The sequence below is a fragment of the Amphiprion ocellaris genome, chromosome 11 (genome assembly GCF_022539595.1).
Source record: "Amphiprion ocellaris isolate individual 3 ecotype Okinawa chromosome 11, ASM2253959v1, whole genome shotgun sequence".
NCBI lineage: Eukaryota > Metazoa > Chordata > Actinopteri > Pomacentridae > Amphiprion > Amphiprion ocellaris.
Genome location: NC_072776.1, coordinates 18,246,757 through 18,265,713, shown reverse-complemented (window position 1 = coordinate 18,265,713; position 18,957 = coordinate 18,246,757). Strand labels below are relative to the sequence as shown.

At 37.3% G+C, this 18,957-nt stretch overlaps 1 protein-coding gene across 1 annotated transcript in view; it reads left to right on the top strand.

Annotated features, from left to right (window-relative positions):
• ube2f (ubiquitin-conjugating enzyme E2F (putative)) overlaps positions 1 to 18,957 on the top strand; it is a 55,316-nt gene that overhangs the window by 24,103 nt on the left and 12,256 nt on the right. The window contains exons 6-9 of the mRNA XM_023276942.3: positions 3,374 to 3,444; positions 3,582 to 3,639; positions 10,898 to 10,930; positions 12,156 to 12,218. Of these exons, the coding sequence (XP_023132710.1) occupies positions 3,374 to 3,444; positions 3,582 to 3,639; positions 10,898 to 10,930; positions 12,156 to 12,218 (225 nt within the window). The remainder of the gene's footprint in view (positions 1 to 3,373; positions 3,445 to 3,581; positions 3,640 to 10,897; positions 10,931 to 12,155; positions 12,219 to 18,957) is intronic.

Genomic DNA, 18,957 nt, shown 5'->3' with positions numbered 1-18,957 from the left:
CAAATATGGTGTTGTCAAACACACAATAAGTACACAGAGATGACTAACAGCAATGAGTAATGACTCAGAGACCCACTGAAAAATAAAAGATGTTGTTTGGAAGAGACTTCAATTAATGAAAGACCAATTAAATGGGTATATTGGGATCTAATTAATAGCCAGGGTGTGTTGTTCTGAGCAGGATCTTGTATGGAAATGTAACCCATCACGGTCAAATAGACACTACTACAACTGTGTAATTAATCTACTTTAAGTGGAGACTTTAAACTTTAAACTCCACTATTCTTGTATTTATTCTTATATTTCCATCTTGATATATTAGACACTCATCAAGCTGAAGTGCAGATATTTTAAAATTAATAATTTTTGAGAACCTGCTCTTCAGCTTGATGAGTGTCTAATGTGAGAGGTCAGGAGCTCTGTTGAGAGCTGTATAGATGTACAACCTCACTGATGAGACACCATAACACTATATTCCTCAAATCAACTTGAATTCTTCTGCTGAACACTTAATCAGGTTGACCTTACTTCTCAAAATGTCAGCTGTTAGGGGAGCAGCACTCAGTCAGTACACTTCATCAGGCTAACAGTAATGTTTTTGAATAGATTTTAATTAGTCTCTGCTGACTTGGATGTTTGCCTTTTGGTACTGTCAGAAGCCCCGTAAACTCGGTAACCTTGATGAATTGCGTATTCTTCATCTGAACATGCCTGCATTAATAAGGCTCGTGTTCTGGTTTCAAATCAGAGAGTGCTAATTGGAATTCTCCAACTTTGGTAATCACTGTCTGTCATGTGTGCAGGTCTGTACTCAACCACAGTTGTTAGTATAATTGGCTTAATGATTGTTTTCCATCACTGGGGAACCATTGAAGTACTCAAATCCAGTAGAGCTGATTGTGTCCAGAAAGCCAGAATCCAAACTGGGTTCGCCCAGTCTACTGTTGAGAAATAACTCAGAATGTCATCAAAGGCAGTTTAAAAGTCGACCTCAGTGACAGGCAAGAATTTTGTCCACAAAACGTGTGTGGCCATCCATATAAAATTGTGTTGTGTTTTGGGAACAATAGAACATGCATTTAAATAATCTCCAAATGTTTGCACAGACACAGGGAAACAGCCTTCATTTCATAGATGTGCTTCATATTCTGATTATTGTCAACTCGATGATGTTATTGCTTGTCACTGCCATCAATGTGGCAGCAAGTTGTTATGCTATACTGACATTTCAGTACATCATTACTTTGATGGCGTATTTTAATCCACATTCTCTCAGAGCTCTGACTTTGCTGTGTCAAGAGAAAATGTCATTCCTCTGCAGTTACCTCTGCACTTCAATTTGTTGTTGATATCCAGACAGACACCTCATGTTGAGACATTTTAAATGGTAGCAACTCATCAAATGTGAACTGACTCCAACATGTACAGTGCAGACTAAAGTAGAAAATACCTTAGGCCGTGGGAAGTGTACATGCTCAGTGTCTTTTATTAAGAAGAAATATTTCTTACAAGAACAATCAGTGAAGTAGAGGAACCAAGTATAGTGACTGTTATTAAGTTGAGAATAGGGTGTCGGCTTGCTGGGAACTGCCATGGATTACTAATTCTTGGTCTTTTATAGCACTTTAGCTCCAGACAAGGAGGTTTTTGAGACTCTTAGAGAGGCTGGAAAATATGAACTAGCTTGTCTGGAATGGAGCAGCTGAAACTCCTCTTGAAAACAGGCCTGGGGGTGAAGTTCACAGGCAAGTGGCTGGTGTGTGATCTGTTTTTTAAAGGCATTTACATCTTCATGTAACTTATACAGTAGACTGTCATATGACACGGCCTCTCTCTCTCTTACCTTTTGAGCCATTTGGTTAAGTGGCGTGTAAACACCCATCCTTGTTAGCAACGCCTGGTCACTAAAAAGGACGGTTTAACTTTGCATATATACCAGTCACATGGATATGTCAGACTGAAAGGGGTATTCCTTCAGTGGTGTTTTGTTAATGTCAAGTGTACTCGCTACCTGAGCACATGGATTTAGATGTATTCCACCAGAAAAATATGTGAATAATAGTGGGTTTAGTGGTTTGTAGGTGACTTGTTTGTTGATCACAGGTAACAATGAGGCACTTCTGTCCCAGATGCAGAGCAAGAAGTAGTTTTAAAAGGAGGGAAAAAGTTTAGTTTTCAGCTAATTTGCTTTGAGAAAGAGAGAGTCCATATTGTGTGAGTGTTTATAAGGAAGCTCTGTGAAGTATTGAGGTGAGAAGCAATTTAAAAGTTTTGGAAAGAGCTAAACTTTGGAGTAAATTTTTGGATTCATTAGGATCAAGTGGGGAGGCATGAAAACGAAGAAGGCTTTCTCTGCATTGTGTCTCTATTTCTGCAGGAGTGTTTGATCCAGCTAAATTAAAGGTTTACTGCAGTCTTTGAACAATGGGAAAATAGTGAATTGCAGTAAAGAGACATTGATATATTGAGGCAATTAAGGCATTTTTCTGAGATCTCTCTACTTGTGCTGTACTACTGTATCATTTGTCTGTTGCAGTATGCTTGGTTAATATTAATATTGCTACAGACAAGTTGAAAATGATGAATTTAACTCCTGCACACTGTCTCACTTACTGCTGACCCCCATCAGGGATGTAGCAGCATCACAACTCTTTCTGTTTTTCACTTTTTACTGACACACCTGTCATTTTTTTTCAGGTGTGCAGAGACTTTTTTTCTCGAAATATTTACCAGACAAGTTTAAATCCACATTGGGGCAAGGAGTATAACCAGACACAGAAGGCACAGAAGCATCTGTGTTGACCAGCAATAGTAAATAGACCATCTGGGGACGCTGGCATGAGCTTTGAGGGTTCATCTATTTGACAGCTGTTGACTGAAAGATCGAAAGCAGAAAAAGAGAAAGTGCTCTACACATGACTTTTTAACCATATTAACACAAAGACAACTTCTGTAGTGTGTTCATTCGGGGGTTTTTTTGTTGCAGTTTCTCTTCACATGTGAATCATATTTATGTGAATTTAAGAAGTGGTTTAGGAAGAGTTTTACATATACCCTACAAAAAAACTTACAGTAACCTTGGAGAACTGCGACGGATTAATATTTGACTGCTTGCAGACCTTTTTGCTGTTTAAAAGATGCTTATTTATGATAGTTTTTCACCTTTAAAGAAGATTGATTTAAAGGATGATCCATTTGCGCCTTCTATTAAGACAAGATTAGGACAAGACTAAGCCGTAGCTTAACAACATACACAGATTGCCTGACTAGTACTGGTTATTGAAACTCATTTCAAATTAAATCAAACATTAAAATAAATTAAAATGTTCATCCCCTTCTTAATGGTTTCTTGCTTTTCCTATTGTGTCTCCAGCCTCCTAAAGTGCGATGTCTGACCAGAATATGGCATCCTAACATCACAGAGAACGGAGAGATCTGTTTAAGGTAAATCTGCCTGCACTTCCGTCATGCCTTCACTTTATGTACATTTTTCAACTTCTACTTTTGATAAGAGAAATGAATAGAAAACCCCCACTTCCAAAATGTTTTTATGACTAACTGTGCTTTTCTGTTTTCTGCAGCTTATTGCGGGAACACTCTATTGACGGCACAGGCTGGGCCCCCACTAGAACATTGAAGGTAAATAAGTAAATCATTTTCTCAATAGAATGAGCTTTTATTTAAATGAATGTTAACTTGTATGTTTCAGGGATTTTAGACAGATGGCATGGGGATATTTTAAAGTCCCTTTACTGTAAATCACTAAGATCCCAAATAACCACAGGCCAGTTCACAGTGTTAGACACTGAGCAAAAATTTGACCCCTCTCATTTCTGCACTTGGATTTCATTTATGAACTTCTCCTCAGCTTTTATTACACTGAAGATACACACCTTGCTGAACCACCACCTTTCAGGGTAACAGGTCAACACAGTACTGGGGGCTTGTATTAAAAAATTCCTGCAGGATAGCCCACAACATGTTGTGGTTAATGGTTTCTAGGTCCTGCAATATTGTTTTTAACGCAGGGGACCTCGAGGGCTGTGTCTTATTTCCTTCTTGTTCATTCGGTTTCTCACTGTGATGATATGACTGATATATCTGCAGTGACAATAACGTGGGAGCCTGAATCAAACTGGTTCTGACAGCCCAATCAAACATCTTGCAAAAATGGCCACATTGTTCTCAAATCTTAGAGGAGTTAATGGCTATTGTAATTATAGATATTGTTAAACCCTCTGCACAGTGGATAATCTCAAACACAAAAGACATAAGTGTGTCAACCCTTGACATTATACCTTTTTTATATCCAGCCACTTTTCCTCTGTCTTAAACTGACAAATATGAGGTGCAGGAAATACGGCTTAGGGATATTGAAAACACTGTCGCACTGTTCTCTCACAACACAATGAAAAATCTTTTGCTGAGCTGAGCAAGGTAAACTTCACAATGAAAAGCTTTCTAGCTGCAGATAAAAGAGTGCCTTGACTTTTTATGCTTTTACCCTTCACTCAATTGAGCGCTTTTTGCAAACTCTTAAGAAACAGTTACTGAAGTTGAAAGCAAGGACACCCTCTGCAGTCCCTATTCAAGTTTTGACTAAAATGATGTCAGACAGAAACTATCCAGTGAAACTTAAAGTAGTTGTAAGGTGGAGCTCTGCCTTCCATGTTAAATCAGACTGTGCTTCCCTGCAGGGACCCACGACTAAATCAACATTCCTCCCAATCACTGCACTGGTATGCAGTCATAATTATAGAAATATGCAAATGTATGCATTTGATGCACTGGGTGGTCTGCCTTCCTCTTGTGCCAGGTTTCCCAGTTTAGAGTATCATCCAGTAAATCCTCTTTGGATGCCTCTTGAGTTTCCAGCAAAGGCTCCTCTTGAAGTTATTGCCAGGATTTGTCTTATCCTTAAGAATTCTCTTCCTTTTTTTTTTTTTTTTTTTTTTTTTGGTTTTATATGTGTCAGTCCAGGTCAAGTATCTTCCTTTTCCTTATTTTTGGAAGATTTCTGAAAATATGAGTATGCTTCTTTACATGCGTCTTGCAGGCATCATAGTGCCTCCATACCACTAAACACGTTATGTTTGTATGCTGTCAGTTTGTTAATACATCAAGAAGAAATGGAAGTCTCTGCCAGGAAAAATGCTCCAAAAGAAATTGTGTTGTATATTGATCTATTTTCCTATAAAGTAAAATTAGGCTGTGATGATTACATTGTATCTGCGACCAAATCCAGTTTGCTTCTTACTCTGTGATCACAACTGCTGCATTTGCAGACACTTGAATGATGCAGTGTCTTCTCTAATAGAATGTTTACCAGAATACAGTGGGTGTATAGACGTAAAAAATAAAAATAAAAATAATAATCTGACGTAAATTTAAAACAGCATTTTCATTGTTGAAAAAAGAACCTTAAATTTTATATATCATGATGACAAATGTTCTTGCTCTGAAACAGCCCCATCTCTTCCAATGCACTCAGTTCTCAGTTCTTGTTTTGAATACTTTTGCTTGGCCTTGAGCCTAAGAAGGCACTGCAAGGAAAGCAGCTTTGCATACACTATGAGTGCATATCTTTGTATGTGTTTGTGTTCACTGTAGCAATAACAACCAGCTAGCACGCAGCCAGGTTTAGGATTCATATTCTTTGGTATTGTAGCTGTCAAGTAATTGGCATGAATGTGTTTGTGCAACAGATAAATAAAACTGCTTCATCTGCTTACTTTGAAAGCTGAAATAAAAGTCAGCAGTGCTCAGGAAGGAGGGTGAGGTTTACAGAATTAAGGCTAAGTCTAGCTATAGTGCCTATGAAAAGTATTCTCCAAATTCAACTGACATCACTGCCATATTTGATCTAAAATGCGTTTGATTTATGAAATTTCTGATTCTGATCGTTAAGTTTTGAAATAATGCTCTGTGTTGAAAATGTTTCAAATTATTTGCACACAAAAATATTCAGCTACAGCACTTAGAAGTAGCAAAAACTTGGCGCTTTAACCTCTCGCTGATTTTCTGTTATGACATGAAGCGACTAGATGCGGTCATCTAGCTGTGGCTCAGTTACAAAGTTGTGTTTAGCAGAGCTGTACAGAGTTCAGCTGTAGAGGAAATGCAAAGATTTACAGTGATGTCTGTGCTCATAGCGTTGGTTTGCCAGTTGTGCTTTTTTTATGGCTACCTGTTTCTATCCCTGTCCTGTCTGACAGTTGGCGGATGCTGGTTTGAAACACAGTCGGTGTTTGTTTACTTGAGGGTAGGTGTGGATGTGGTCATATGTGTGAGAGTGGTTGAGCTTGGGTTCATGTGCGTCAGCAAGTGTCACTGAGAGCACACAAAATATGTGAGAAAAAGAAAGTGCAAAAGCTGCGGATCAGAAAGGATTGTGTTGAGTGGGTGATGCTGTCCCTATTCACTGGTCACCACTCTTCTCCACTTCAGCCCACACATTGCTGCATGAAATACCTTTACAGTAATGGCTTATATTGGAAACTTAGCCCAGTGTACTGTGTATTGGCAGAGTACAAAAATATAGTCGTATCAAAGTCTCTACTTTGTTGCTTTGAATTTAGCTTTTTTTTTTTTTTTTTTTTTTAGCCGAAACATTGTGCTTATGCAATCTTTAATCTTGACTCAACCTATCTATTTGTATGTATTTTTGTTAAGCAGTTATTCCCTGGCTGTATAATAGAGAGGAAATTTATATAGCACCCTTAAGAACAGCGTTCACAAGGTGATTTGACAGTCAAAACATGCAAATAAATAGTAAAAATGATAATACATGAATAATTGGCTAGATTAGCACGCATATCAAACAAGGGAACTAGGCAGTTTAAAAAGTAAAGAATAAGATGGAGGGTTAAAAGTTAGAAATTAAAAATCAAAAAATTTGAGAATTAAATCACACCAAATAACCAGGCAACTAAAATTAAAATTAAACAAGAGAGAACATAAAATAAACGGGACAGAATATAAAATAAAACACAAATTAAGGCTAAAAGTAAACTTCACATCGAAGCAAGTCTATAGAAGTGGGTTTTCTGATGTGATTTAAAAGAAGTTATTGACAAAGTGATGAGACAGACAGAGCTAGTTCATAATATGATGCAGTTAGTTGCACTTTTTCTATCAATGACATGTGGTTTTGATTTACCATATATGTTATATTACTGTTTTGTTTTGTTATGTATTTTATTGGACTTGTGTGGTTCCGAAAGCAAGATGAATCAATTCTAGGTGAATTTTGGGTCAGTGAGAAGGGATTACCATGTGTATCAGTCTATCATTTGTGTACCAGTGAAATGCACTGACATTTTGATGGGAGCCTAGATTGTTTCATTTCTTATAAAAGCATGTGCAAGAACCTGAAATTATATCTAGACTCATGGTCCCCACATATAACACAGGCTGTAACAAAATGTGTCATTTAAAATACATTCAGAATGCAATGAAACTGCTTTGAAATAGATTTTCAGTGCATTAAAGTATGTTTGTGGCAGCAGTGCAGAGACAGAAAATGCAGAGGATGTTGCAGTTATGGGCGGTGGTATGTGCCTTAGCCCTTACATTTCTTTTCTCTCTTCCTTTTTTTTTGTCTTGCTGTTGTTTGTTTCTCTAAAAACACACACAAAAACCACAGTTTTCTTCCCCTTGGTATTTTTGACTGTTTTTAGTGCAGTCTGAGCTTGTGCTGTCTTTGTTTTGAATGTCACAATAATAATCATTTGTCAAATCATGTTTTGTCACTGCAACTCCCAAACCTTAGCTTCTGTGTGGAAGGACAGAGCTCTGCTGCAGTGTTTGACAGCCTTAAAAAATATCCCTAATTCAATTTTGAAAAGAGTATGCGATAGCCTTTAGAAATCTCTAACATCTAAAATCCTGACTAAAAATCTCCAAATTAGACTGATTCCAAAAAAATACCTGGCAGTAACTTGGTGTAGCTCACCAGAAATCATACACACAATTCGGTAAATAAATTACTGTGTGTCATGGTGCTATATAATTGTTGTTTTGGTGCGATTGTTAGTGTGTGACTGACAGAGAAGAGAGCATTTCATTTGTGTTGGTTCATTTAGGATGGCAATTTCTGCAAGATTATTTTCATATGCTTTTATCGCACAATATGCAGACTGTTTGCAGTCCAAAGCTTCATCTAATTATGCAAATGAAATGAATTTCCACATGTGAAATGACTGAAAGATAATTGAATGGAAACCCTCAAAGCATTCATTTGAAACTGTCAATCAGTGGAGCAGCTGACAGTTGTTTGTAGTCACTCTCAGTGAAATAAGACCTGCCTTTTTTGTCTGGTCTTTCATGATGTCTTCCGGTATTCGTTATGTTTTGTCACTGTGTCACTGGTGTTCTTAATTATATGTCATTGAACTATTCCTGTAAGTAGAAAGTGGAGGATAATGAAAGTCATAAGCTACACCGATAAAGGCAATTATGATGCTACTACTTTTTTTTTTTCCATACATAGACCCCTACAGCCTAAGGCCACATTCAGACATGCTGTAAAGCCATAGCCTGCATGTTACTATAGTGTGTGATTTTTAGTGTACTGCTGTGCTGTTGCTTTGGCTTATGGAAAATGTGGAAAAAATGCAGCCATCTTTGTGAAGTGGATAGCAGAGAGAAATATATTTACTGTACGTAATTGTTCCCATCTGAAGACTGAAAGGTTAAAAGGTTTCCTTTACATTTCAAGAATGTACTTGACACTGAAATATGTAAAAGTTGGATATATACAGTCATGAAAATACAGTGAAAAAGTATGCACATCCCATAGAAATTGTTGTCTTGGTTTTTTTTTTGTTTGTTTTTTTTAACATATTTGGACTGGCAATAATTCAATTATCTTAAAGTGCCTTGAGATAAATGTGGAATACCTGAACACAGGGAAATTTGATTTTTACGTAATTTATTCTACAAAAATATCATTAGATGTAATGTTGTATTTCCTTCTTTAGCAGATTTTATTTTTTTTACACAATTGTCCATCATTTCTGACATCAGCTATTCACACATAAAGAAGAATAATAATATATTTGTTGATAATAGCTTAGAGTTCACCATGATCAGAGATCCAGTAACTGAAATGATTGATATTTCTGAAGATTAAAAAAAACGAACACATTCATTTATACACACAATACTTGGATGGAGTTCCTTTACTCTGAATTTTATAAAAATTGTGCCATGCTTTGAACACGTTTTTAAGCTGTACAGTTGTGCATTTAACACGGGGGTCTACGAGGATTGACACTTTGGAATTAGCCTCAAATGCACATTCACAGAACTACAGGTTTTGACACTTCCATGTTGCCTTGATCTTTATGAGCCCAAAAAAGTTGCTGTTTGGGCTTTTCTTGCATGTGCTTCAAATTTCCTCACGACCTTTTTTGAAGATATCCCTTGATGGCTTTGCTGCTGTGCTTCAGGACATTATCCTGTTGAAACTTCAACTTTTGGTTCACCTTCAGCTCTCAGAAAGATGGCCTCACATTATCCTCAAGCACTCTTTGATATGATGCAGAATTCACTGTTGCATCAATAACAACCTCACACCATTGCGTTTGAATCACCATGCATCACAGTTGGTTGGAGGTCCTTTTCTTAATAGTCTGTCTTTGGTTAAACATGTCTACTGTTACTGTGGCGAAGAACTCTATCTTTCCAATCTAGAGATGTTATTCCAAAAGGCCTGGTCTTTGTCTGAGTGTCCACTGGCAAACTGTAGCTCTGCACTTATGTTCTTTTTGGACAATAAAGACTTTTTCCTGCCATGTTTGTCATGTAGGTCAAATTTGGGTGATCTTTTTCTGATTACAGATGCATTAGCTTTTGATCAATGGATTTCAGGTGTTACCTGCAAATCCTGTGATGAAACTGTGGGCTTCCTGAAGACTGCTGAAATGACCAGTCCTGGACAAACTACAGTTGTCTGAAATGGCACTTCAATTATTTTCATTGCAGTGGAATGCATTTTTAAAACTATTGCTACTGAGTCACAGACATTGACAATGTCTTTTTTTGAAAGAGCTTTTTAGATTTGGCATGATAGCACCACATTCTTCAACAGGAAAGATAACATCAGCCCCTAGATGTCAGAAGTTTAAATATGACAGGTTTCACCTGTTTTAACAGTTCTCATCTAATCTGGCTCCTGAATCAAAATGGATGGCTTTTATAAAAGGTGTGATAAATACCTACTTTTTTCATTACTGATCTGTTTAATTATTTCATTATACCACGAGAGTAAATGTACACTGTCAGTTTGTTCTAGTATCACCTATTTAAATACACACCGTTTGAAAGAGTGTTTTCTTCCTCAAATATATTAACAATTTCCATGTTATGTATCATTTTTTAGTCACTCTAGTATTGCAGTACACTGAAAATCATGATTACAATTGTGCTCGAGTTTTTGGTAGAGAATATTCACCCTTATATTCGTTAGGTTTTGGCTGAATTTTCAAACTAATAAGATTATGTACACTAAAATCAGTGTGAATAAAATGCTATAGAATGCATTGTACTGATGGGACGGAAAAAAAATTGTGGGAACGGCATATGAATGGATTTTTGTTTGCTAATCAGCACTTGAACATAAGTTTTTGTGCCAGAAATGTTATTACTATGTACATTTTGTGTAACCATCCCCATTAGGGCCTTTTGGGTTTTTTACATCTTCTATACACAACTAATTAAAATAACTGTTGGCTTCATGTTCAGATTAGGAGTACAAAAACTTCAAGACATCCTGAATATAATCAACATATGCAGTATGCATATGATCTAGTAAAGTAAGCTTTGTTTTCTGGTTTAATAGGATATTTTTACAGTTTGACTATTTAATTGTGTTTTTTCTTCTTTTTTTTTCCAGGATGTGGTCTGGGGATTGAACTCCTTGTTTACTGTAAGTTTGACTTGTTTTTACTTCATTAACGCACACATACAGTCCCATTGTTTTCCCTAAAATCTGTCTTTTAAATAAAGGAAGTCCGGCCAAAATGCTGCCTCTTTGAGCTAAATCGATTAACTGAAGTGTCCACCATTGGTTTACAAATAAATCTATACTATAAGAGCTGCTCACTGTATGTAGGTTACACTAATGACATTAGTCCAAACTCCGATCTGATTAATCAAGGCCCTTGTTTATTCCTGTTTACAGCTGTAATAAGACTATAATTTCTGACTTGGGAAAATGATCTTTCTCATTATGAAGAACACTTTGAGGTAATGGAGAAATAAAAGCAACAGAATTAGATTACACATTGCATTGTGAAGATGCCACGCCAGCTGGCTCTAGAAGCCTCCTAGTGCCGAGTCTTGTAAGGATCAGCAGTAATTCATAACAAACTCTTCAGGAAATGAAGAAAATTGATAGCTAATTAGATTCAGTGTTACGATGGGGGGAAACATTGAAATGGTTCACCATTCAGAAGTATATTATAGTGAAGCAAGGGTATAAAGGTTTTTAATGTGAAAATGCAACAAACAAACAAGTACATATAAGTTCCTAAATTAGACAATAAAAGGCATTTTTAACAGATTATTTCTACCAAATAATAAAGCAAGTAAGCGGGTTTAAGTAATTGGATTGTTTAGTTTAATCACATTATGCAAGCTTCACTTTACGTAAACTTCAATAAATTTAACACTAATTGCATTTTAAACATGTCTACACTTTCCCTCAGGTCAGCACAGTGTCAGTGATGATAATGGTGATGGTAATCGACACAGATACGAGGTCATGCCCTAAATCTTACCTCTTAATCAGGAAACAAGCTCTCAGACCATCCTCTTTTTTATCTCTGGTAACACTCTTGCCTCACTTGTGCGTGTCATCTCTAAGGCAACAGAGTAATTACGCTGCTGTTGCACTTACTGAATCCGAGGTGACATTGCAGACAGCAAGTGGTGTTAAAGTTGATAGTATTTCCCACAGCAGCTTTTCTTTAATTAACAACATAGTCTCATGGATAGGATTATTGTACTACTGACTAAACATTTGAGAGCTTCTGGCCATACACAATCAGTTCTTGATTTATTTTGACATTGGGATTCAACTTTGCTGTTTTTGGCTTTTATCTCTGTACTGTTTTGTTCTTCTTGTCTTCCTCTCTTCGTCTCTTCTGCAGGACCTGTTGAACTTTGATGACCCACTGAACATCGATGCAGCAGAACATCATCTGAGAGACAAGGTGAGGTGCACTCGGGGTTTTTCTGAAAGTGATTTTTAATTCTGTTTCATCATCTGATAAAGATTCAGTGCAAACAGTGACTCTAGTCATTTGACATGCAGATGACTCACTTGTGAATCATCCCCACACTGGCTCAGATGTGTTTATAGTCATCATAATCTTATTCATAGCAGTGCTTCTGCTGATATCCTGCATAGAAAGCGTGTTTGGACTGGACGTGCAGCTGCTGCAGAAACTACATTTCCGCTGCAGCTTTCAGTAACGCCCTGTGCGCAGTACTTGCTTCTGTAGGTGGGATTCTGTCATAATGGAAAGTGCTTTATAAGGGGTTGCAGACAAAGAGCGCACAGCAGCCTTGTTGAGCTGACAAAAGCTATGATGTTATACTCTAGAGCTGTATGTGCGCACCAGGTGCATATGGTATTTCTAAGAACTGTAATTGATGACTATTTAATTCAGTGCCTAAGCAGTAGACAATAGGCTCTACACTTCGTAGATCAAATCAGAACCCTAAGCTGGAATTCTGAATTCCCTCACCCATCCCTTCTTTCCCCTTGGGGGTGTGTATGCTGTGTGTTCTGACTTGGACTTTAATTATATTTTATCTAGGATATACTGAAAAGTCCCAGGGTCTTTCCATCCTGGGTTTTTGGCATAGACTTAGGCTAATGGGAGCAGCCGAATGCCAGCCTTCCTCTAAACAAACACACAGAATGTTTCTAAGAGATATGTACCCTGGCTAATTGATCTTATTCCCTCTGCATCTCCCTCTTTGAGCTTTCATTTATGTCTAGCTTGTGCATCGGCTCTCTTCCATCCAGTTTTTTCAGTACGTCAGGCAGTGTCACAAATGTTAGGAAACTGATGAGTGTTTTGAGTACAGCAATTTCTTCTCTTGATTGCCAACTGAACTTTGCTGTGTGCCTACTAACCATGGAAATAATCACGAGCCTCAGTCAGTTCAGCCTGAAAGCATTTTTAAAAGTACAATATTAACCTTTGGCCCTTTGCACATACACTTTAGCGTGTGGAGTGTACCCACCAGTGTGTGGCAGTGGTTGCCATGTGATCTGCAGGAGTTTGTTTGTCTGTGTAATTTAGAAAGAGTAAGTGTGTGATAATTGCTACTTTACAACAGGAGTTGGGATTGTTAAGATGTGTTGCTTCTCCCAGGTGCAGGAGTAGGATGTCTTCTGGGAGCATACAGTAAACAAACAGAAGTCATCTTATTGTATCAGAAAGCTGGATTAATTAGCTAGTGAAGCCAAGGCTCAGTAGTTTCTTGGAGGCCATAAGAAACAGAATATTTTGAATAAACTGCTGCAAGTGAATGTAGTTACTAGTACTAATGCATAGGAACGTACCACGTACTGTATATGCACCAATATGAATTCATGGGACCTTATTTAATGTCACAATCATTTTTAAAATTTGACTACTGAATAGCGATTTGTCATGTATGCACTCAATTTTTCATTTCTCAGCCTCACCCTCACCTCACTAAAAACGTGGAAATCATAGAAATATTTTTAGGTAGGTTCAAGTAGAGTTAGCTAGCATGCTTACTTAAAAAAAAAACACACACACGATAGACTTAGCATGTGCTGATGATTACCTGATGAAAGAAGCTGAAACCTGAGGTGGAGTGATTGCTAAACAAGGCTTGTTATAGCCACATGTCAGAAGAAATCTAAAATTTGCCAGCATTTTAAATGGACAACTCCAACAAAATTACAATCAAACTCTGTTTGCAAGAGTTTGCTCGTCCTTTGCTAATAGCAAACATGGCAAAACCACTTGAAGCAGTTCATGTCAGTTAATTCATAGCAGGTAATACAAAACAGTTTTGTTTGGTAAAACAGTAAAAAACATATAATGAATAAAGTAAAATAAGAAATAGTATAAAATATATAAGTTGATTTAAACAGAAATAAATGTGTATTGCCTGTGTTGTTACTCAAATGAATCCTAAATCCATGTAGTATCCCAACATTATATGTTGGCAGTTCAAATTTTTGCATCACATACCATCTTTTATTGAAGCTCAAAAATATGTTCCAGTGACTCTGTTAAATTTGACCATGTTAATATGGTCAAACTCGTCACTGAAACCGATAAAAATTAATTTTATAATTGTCTGAAAATCTGTTTGAAAAGGAGCAAATACTAGAATCTCCATATTGAACAGCCGAAACTAATTTGACTGACAAAACTCTGATGCAGGTACAAGCTCAGAGATTTGACTGACAAAATGTGAGTGAACTCTGGTCTGCTTGACTAATCACAAGAATGATTATGTGTAATAGGGCAGCACTACCTATATAAGAGTTTATTGGTCAGATATGTATTTTTTGTTCGCAAAGTTGTTAATTTGACGAATTAGAGTCAAACTAGTCAACTCGTGGCAAGTATCACGTAAATAAATATTTCCTGTAAGTTTTAGTGCTGCTTTATCATCTTGTTGTGGCTCTCTAGAGTCCCAACAACTGAATATACAAAGTCATCCATTGTGACCCACTCCCACTGTGTCGCAGCCTGCTGTAATCAACTTCAGCAGCGAGTGGATAGATGTGTGGGAGTGCATGTGTGTGTCAGCACACAGGTGTGCTTGTGGATGTGGATGCGTGTGTTTGTGTGTGTTGAGGCTTTTAAAGTGCTGCTCTCTGAATACATTAGCTGGTTTAAGTGGCTAAAAGGAAGCACCCTCATGGGCGATGTAGTGTGAGTGTGTGTGAGCGGTATGTGTGCACTGTTTGTTGGTGATAGTGGTGTTGTACTAGTGTTAGCTGTGTACAGACACCTGTATAACAGACAGAGCTTAAGGATTGGGTAAGCATCCTGAAAGAGTGTAAAAGCATATATTGTGTGTAGATCTGCAGGGATGCTTGTTTCTGGTCATTTTATGTGAATAATTTTATTTCTGATTTTTAAATGTAACTAGTAACTGTGAAATCTGATATCCCCCTTGCGGAGAATCAAGATATTATAGAGTCGCTGACTTTGCAGACTGTCAGATTGAAGTCAGAGTGAATCCTCTGATGGATGTCCAGGGATTGCTGCAAACACCATCCTTGTCTGTGTGAATCCCATGGCACATTTTTGTTTGACTCTTTATGAAAAAAGCAGATTAATAATGAGCTTTGAAATGTGCACACATTTTGACATTTGATGTCCTCAGCAGAGACTTCTTATCTGCAAATACTTAATTAGCTCCCTCTATAGCATAAAAAAATGTGTGAAAGAAATAGAGACTGATTTTCATTTGGGTTCTTGGGATCTGGGTTGCAGCCAAGGAAGGATATCATTTTGGCATTTGACAACAGTTATCTGCATTTCCCTTGGAATGTAAACATTTCCAGTTCCATAACACAGACTCTGTATGTTCTTACTGATCATACCTTCAAGCAACTGCAAAGCATTGTAGCGCATAGTAAATGGTAGTAAAAGAGGAGCAAGTTGTGTGTCCATATAATTGTCAAGCATATTTCAAGTGAACTTTTGCACAAAAAAAAATTCAAAACTGAAAATTTGCATTAGCTGTTTTTGAGCACATAAACTCAGGGTGTCTTCAGAAGGTGGAGGTACAGGCTACGTTGTGTTTTGCTGTAATAAATAGAGAAGATGAAGTAGGAAACAAAGTCAGCTGTTGAAACCATGAAAAAGATACAGGACAAGCAACATTTTGGCTATATATGAGCAAAAAAATGAATAGAAATCACCAGGAATTATTAAGTTTTCAAAGTTGTAATTCTTTCATATCTGCTGGTATTGACCTTGCTTCATGCAGGAGAAGACACAATGAAAGAAAGAAACACAATTTATTAGTCACGAGAGTTAAATGTTCGCTACAGTAGAACGTCTTCGGTAAAAGTGTCTATCTCCCATTATGCACATTAACAGTTTTTTTTTTTTTAAAGCCAGAAATCACCTCAAGGAAGTGTAAAATTTCTTTGCAAAATTAATTTTTAATTTTGCCATTCCATTAACTTCTTCTTATGCAATATTTAAAAATATGCTTAAAAATATGCTATGGAAGCTTGATATCCAACTCCAGGTGTTTTATCTACTGCTAGGCAACAATTCAAATTTTTTATCGCAATTAATGGCATTGTTATGCGTAAAATTAAATAATGAGTTTAAAAGTAGTGGCTTCTGCTCTTTTATTTTAGTACTGCTATAAGTACTGCTATATGAACAAAAAAACAGTAACATTTGGTTTGCAAACACTTTAAATATGCTTTTAAAAATGCTTTTTAACAGCAGTCTTCCCTTTACACAGTAGCAGTTAAAATATTTCTTGTAAATCTCAACTTAAACATTAATGTTATCAGATCAAATCAAACCAAAGCTATTTGCCACAGCAAGGACATTAAAGTTTTCTCTGGTTTGTTACAGAAAAACAAGTTACCCCCAGAGTCCAGAGCCACAATCATAGCATTATAAAAAGGAACCTTCCCAGCAACAGCAGGTTAACATTTATAAATCAGTATTCTTATTTTTTTCTGAACAGGTACCAGCAGAAACATTTTTCTTTTATCAGGAAGCAGCAGAAACAGTGTATGTTCAGTAGCAGCTGTCCCTGTTAGAGTGAGGTGAAGTGGTCGAACACAAAAAAAGTACACAGCTGTGACTGACTGTGCAGAAGACTTTTTAGTCTGTGAAGTTCAGATTTGTGCTTTTTTTTTAGCCTTTTTAGACTTTAATATATAGGACAGTGAAGAGTGACAGGAAATGTGGGGAGAAGAGCAAATGGCCATGGATCGGACTCAAACCCCTGACCGTTGTGTCGGGGACTATAGTTCCAGTTTATGTTATCTCACACACACACACACACACACACACACACACACACACACACACACACACACACACACACACAAAAAAAAAAAACTTTCAGTGATTCAGATTGAGGCTCACATGTGCAGTCATTCGTTGCGATCCTAGGAACCTTCCTCAGGCCAACATCTTCCACAAAACTAATCAGAATGCAGTCTATGGCTAACTACTACTCTGTGGCATTTGTTAGCTTGTTTTGTTTTAGTTTATCTCTATTTCATCCACATGCTGCATCCAACAAGTGTGCCGAAGCCTCCCTCCTCTGTTAGTTTGGGTGAGATGTGATGAGGCTCATCTCAAGTACTGATCAATATCCAGCTCTCGTGTAACCCATGGTTTGTCTGCCTATGTATTCAGAACCAGTGAGCAATGGACTTTCACAATGATAATAATGATGATTTTAAAAAATCAGTGTTAATGTGATAAAATAATTGCCGATGTTAATTAATTAATGCATTATTGTGTTAATTAAGTGTTAACTTGCCGAGCCCTAATTTTATCTTTTCCACTGTAAAGCACTGATGTTTGCAAATTTTTATGTTGACCAACAGTATGGAATGCAAACATGAAGCAGGTATAGTCAGTGAATTATGTTATAAATTTTGCCAACCATTTATAGAAGACCATTCAGCTGACGGCTTGGGGAGTGCTTGATGTCATGGCCAGGTCTGTAGTTGTTTGTCCCTGCAGGGCTTTAGCTGTCATACTGCCAAGCACGAGGCCACGACCTTCTCCTTTCAAAGCTCCATGTCAATATCACTGTTCTGAATCGAAATGTAAGCCATAGAGATTCAATTTTGATGTATTTTGTACAGCCCCAGGGTGCAGTGCAGCAAAACGTCTCAAAAATTTTAATGATAAACTCATAGAGTATGTTGAATGTGACAACCTGATTTCAGAAAAAAGTGCAAATCAAAAATGCTCAAGCTGTTTGTTGCTCCAGATTGTTTGATTGTGCAGAGGGAGTCCTCTGTTGTCTCCCACAGTAGCAATATAAGAAAAGCACTCAGAGAGCACAGTACTCCGCCAAGGCTGCTCAGTCATTGTATCATTTCCGACTGATGAAATCTTTAATAAAAAATTACCTTGCAGTGAGCACAGTGTGTGTTATGCATGTGTACGTAATGTACAGATACCAAAATTGCGTGACCTAAATATGTAGCCGGTGACAAGAATTGATGGGACTTGGAAACACCCCCACAATTTAATCAACTGTTCCTTGTATGATTTCCAACAGATAAGTCCCAATGAATCCGCAGTGGTTGATTTGTAGTAGGATCACAATCATGTGATCATCAGCAGGCAGCTGATGTAGTGTTCATTTGTAGTCATAGTTACAGTGACGCTGTGGCGCTATCTCGCAATGCAGAAATCTTTAACAAATCCAGTGGATCCAGGCTATAAACTGCATCACTGCCAAAATCTAATCAGGTAGTTCTTGTGTCATTTCTGACCTTTCCTGAAAATTTCATCCAAATCTGTTACTCCGTTTTTGAGTAATGTTGCTAATAGACAAACAGACGGACAGATGTATGCCGATCATCACATAACTCTGCCACGTTCCTTTGCGGAGTAATACACATTGTTATTAAGTGCTTTTCTAAAAGGGAAATGGAATCAGAAGTACTACTCAGTGTAATATAGTCCCTCGAAGCCTAAGTACTACAGTCTAAAAACAGATGTCACCTCTTAATACAGTACAATATGTTTAACTTCACAAAGACAGATTTAAGAGAGGGATATTCGATTTTGTACAGGCCTACCAGCAAAAACAGAAACAGTCTGAACAGTGTTAACCCAAGCTCTTACCAATAGCACACCACCAGTATGAACACAAGTGGCATTATTCAAATGTCAAATGTCTTTAAAATGTCAAAGAGCTGAACTGCCAGCAAGCAGAAGG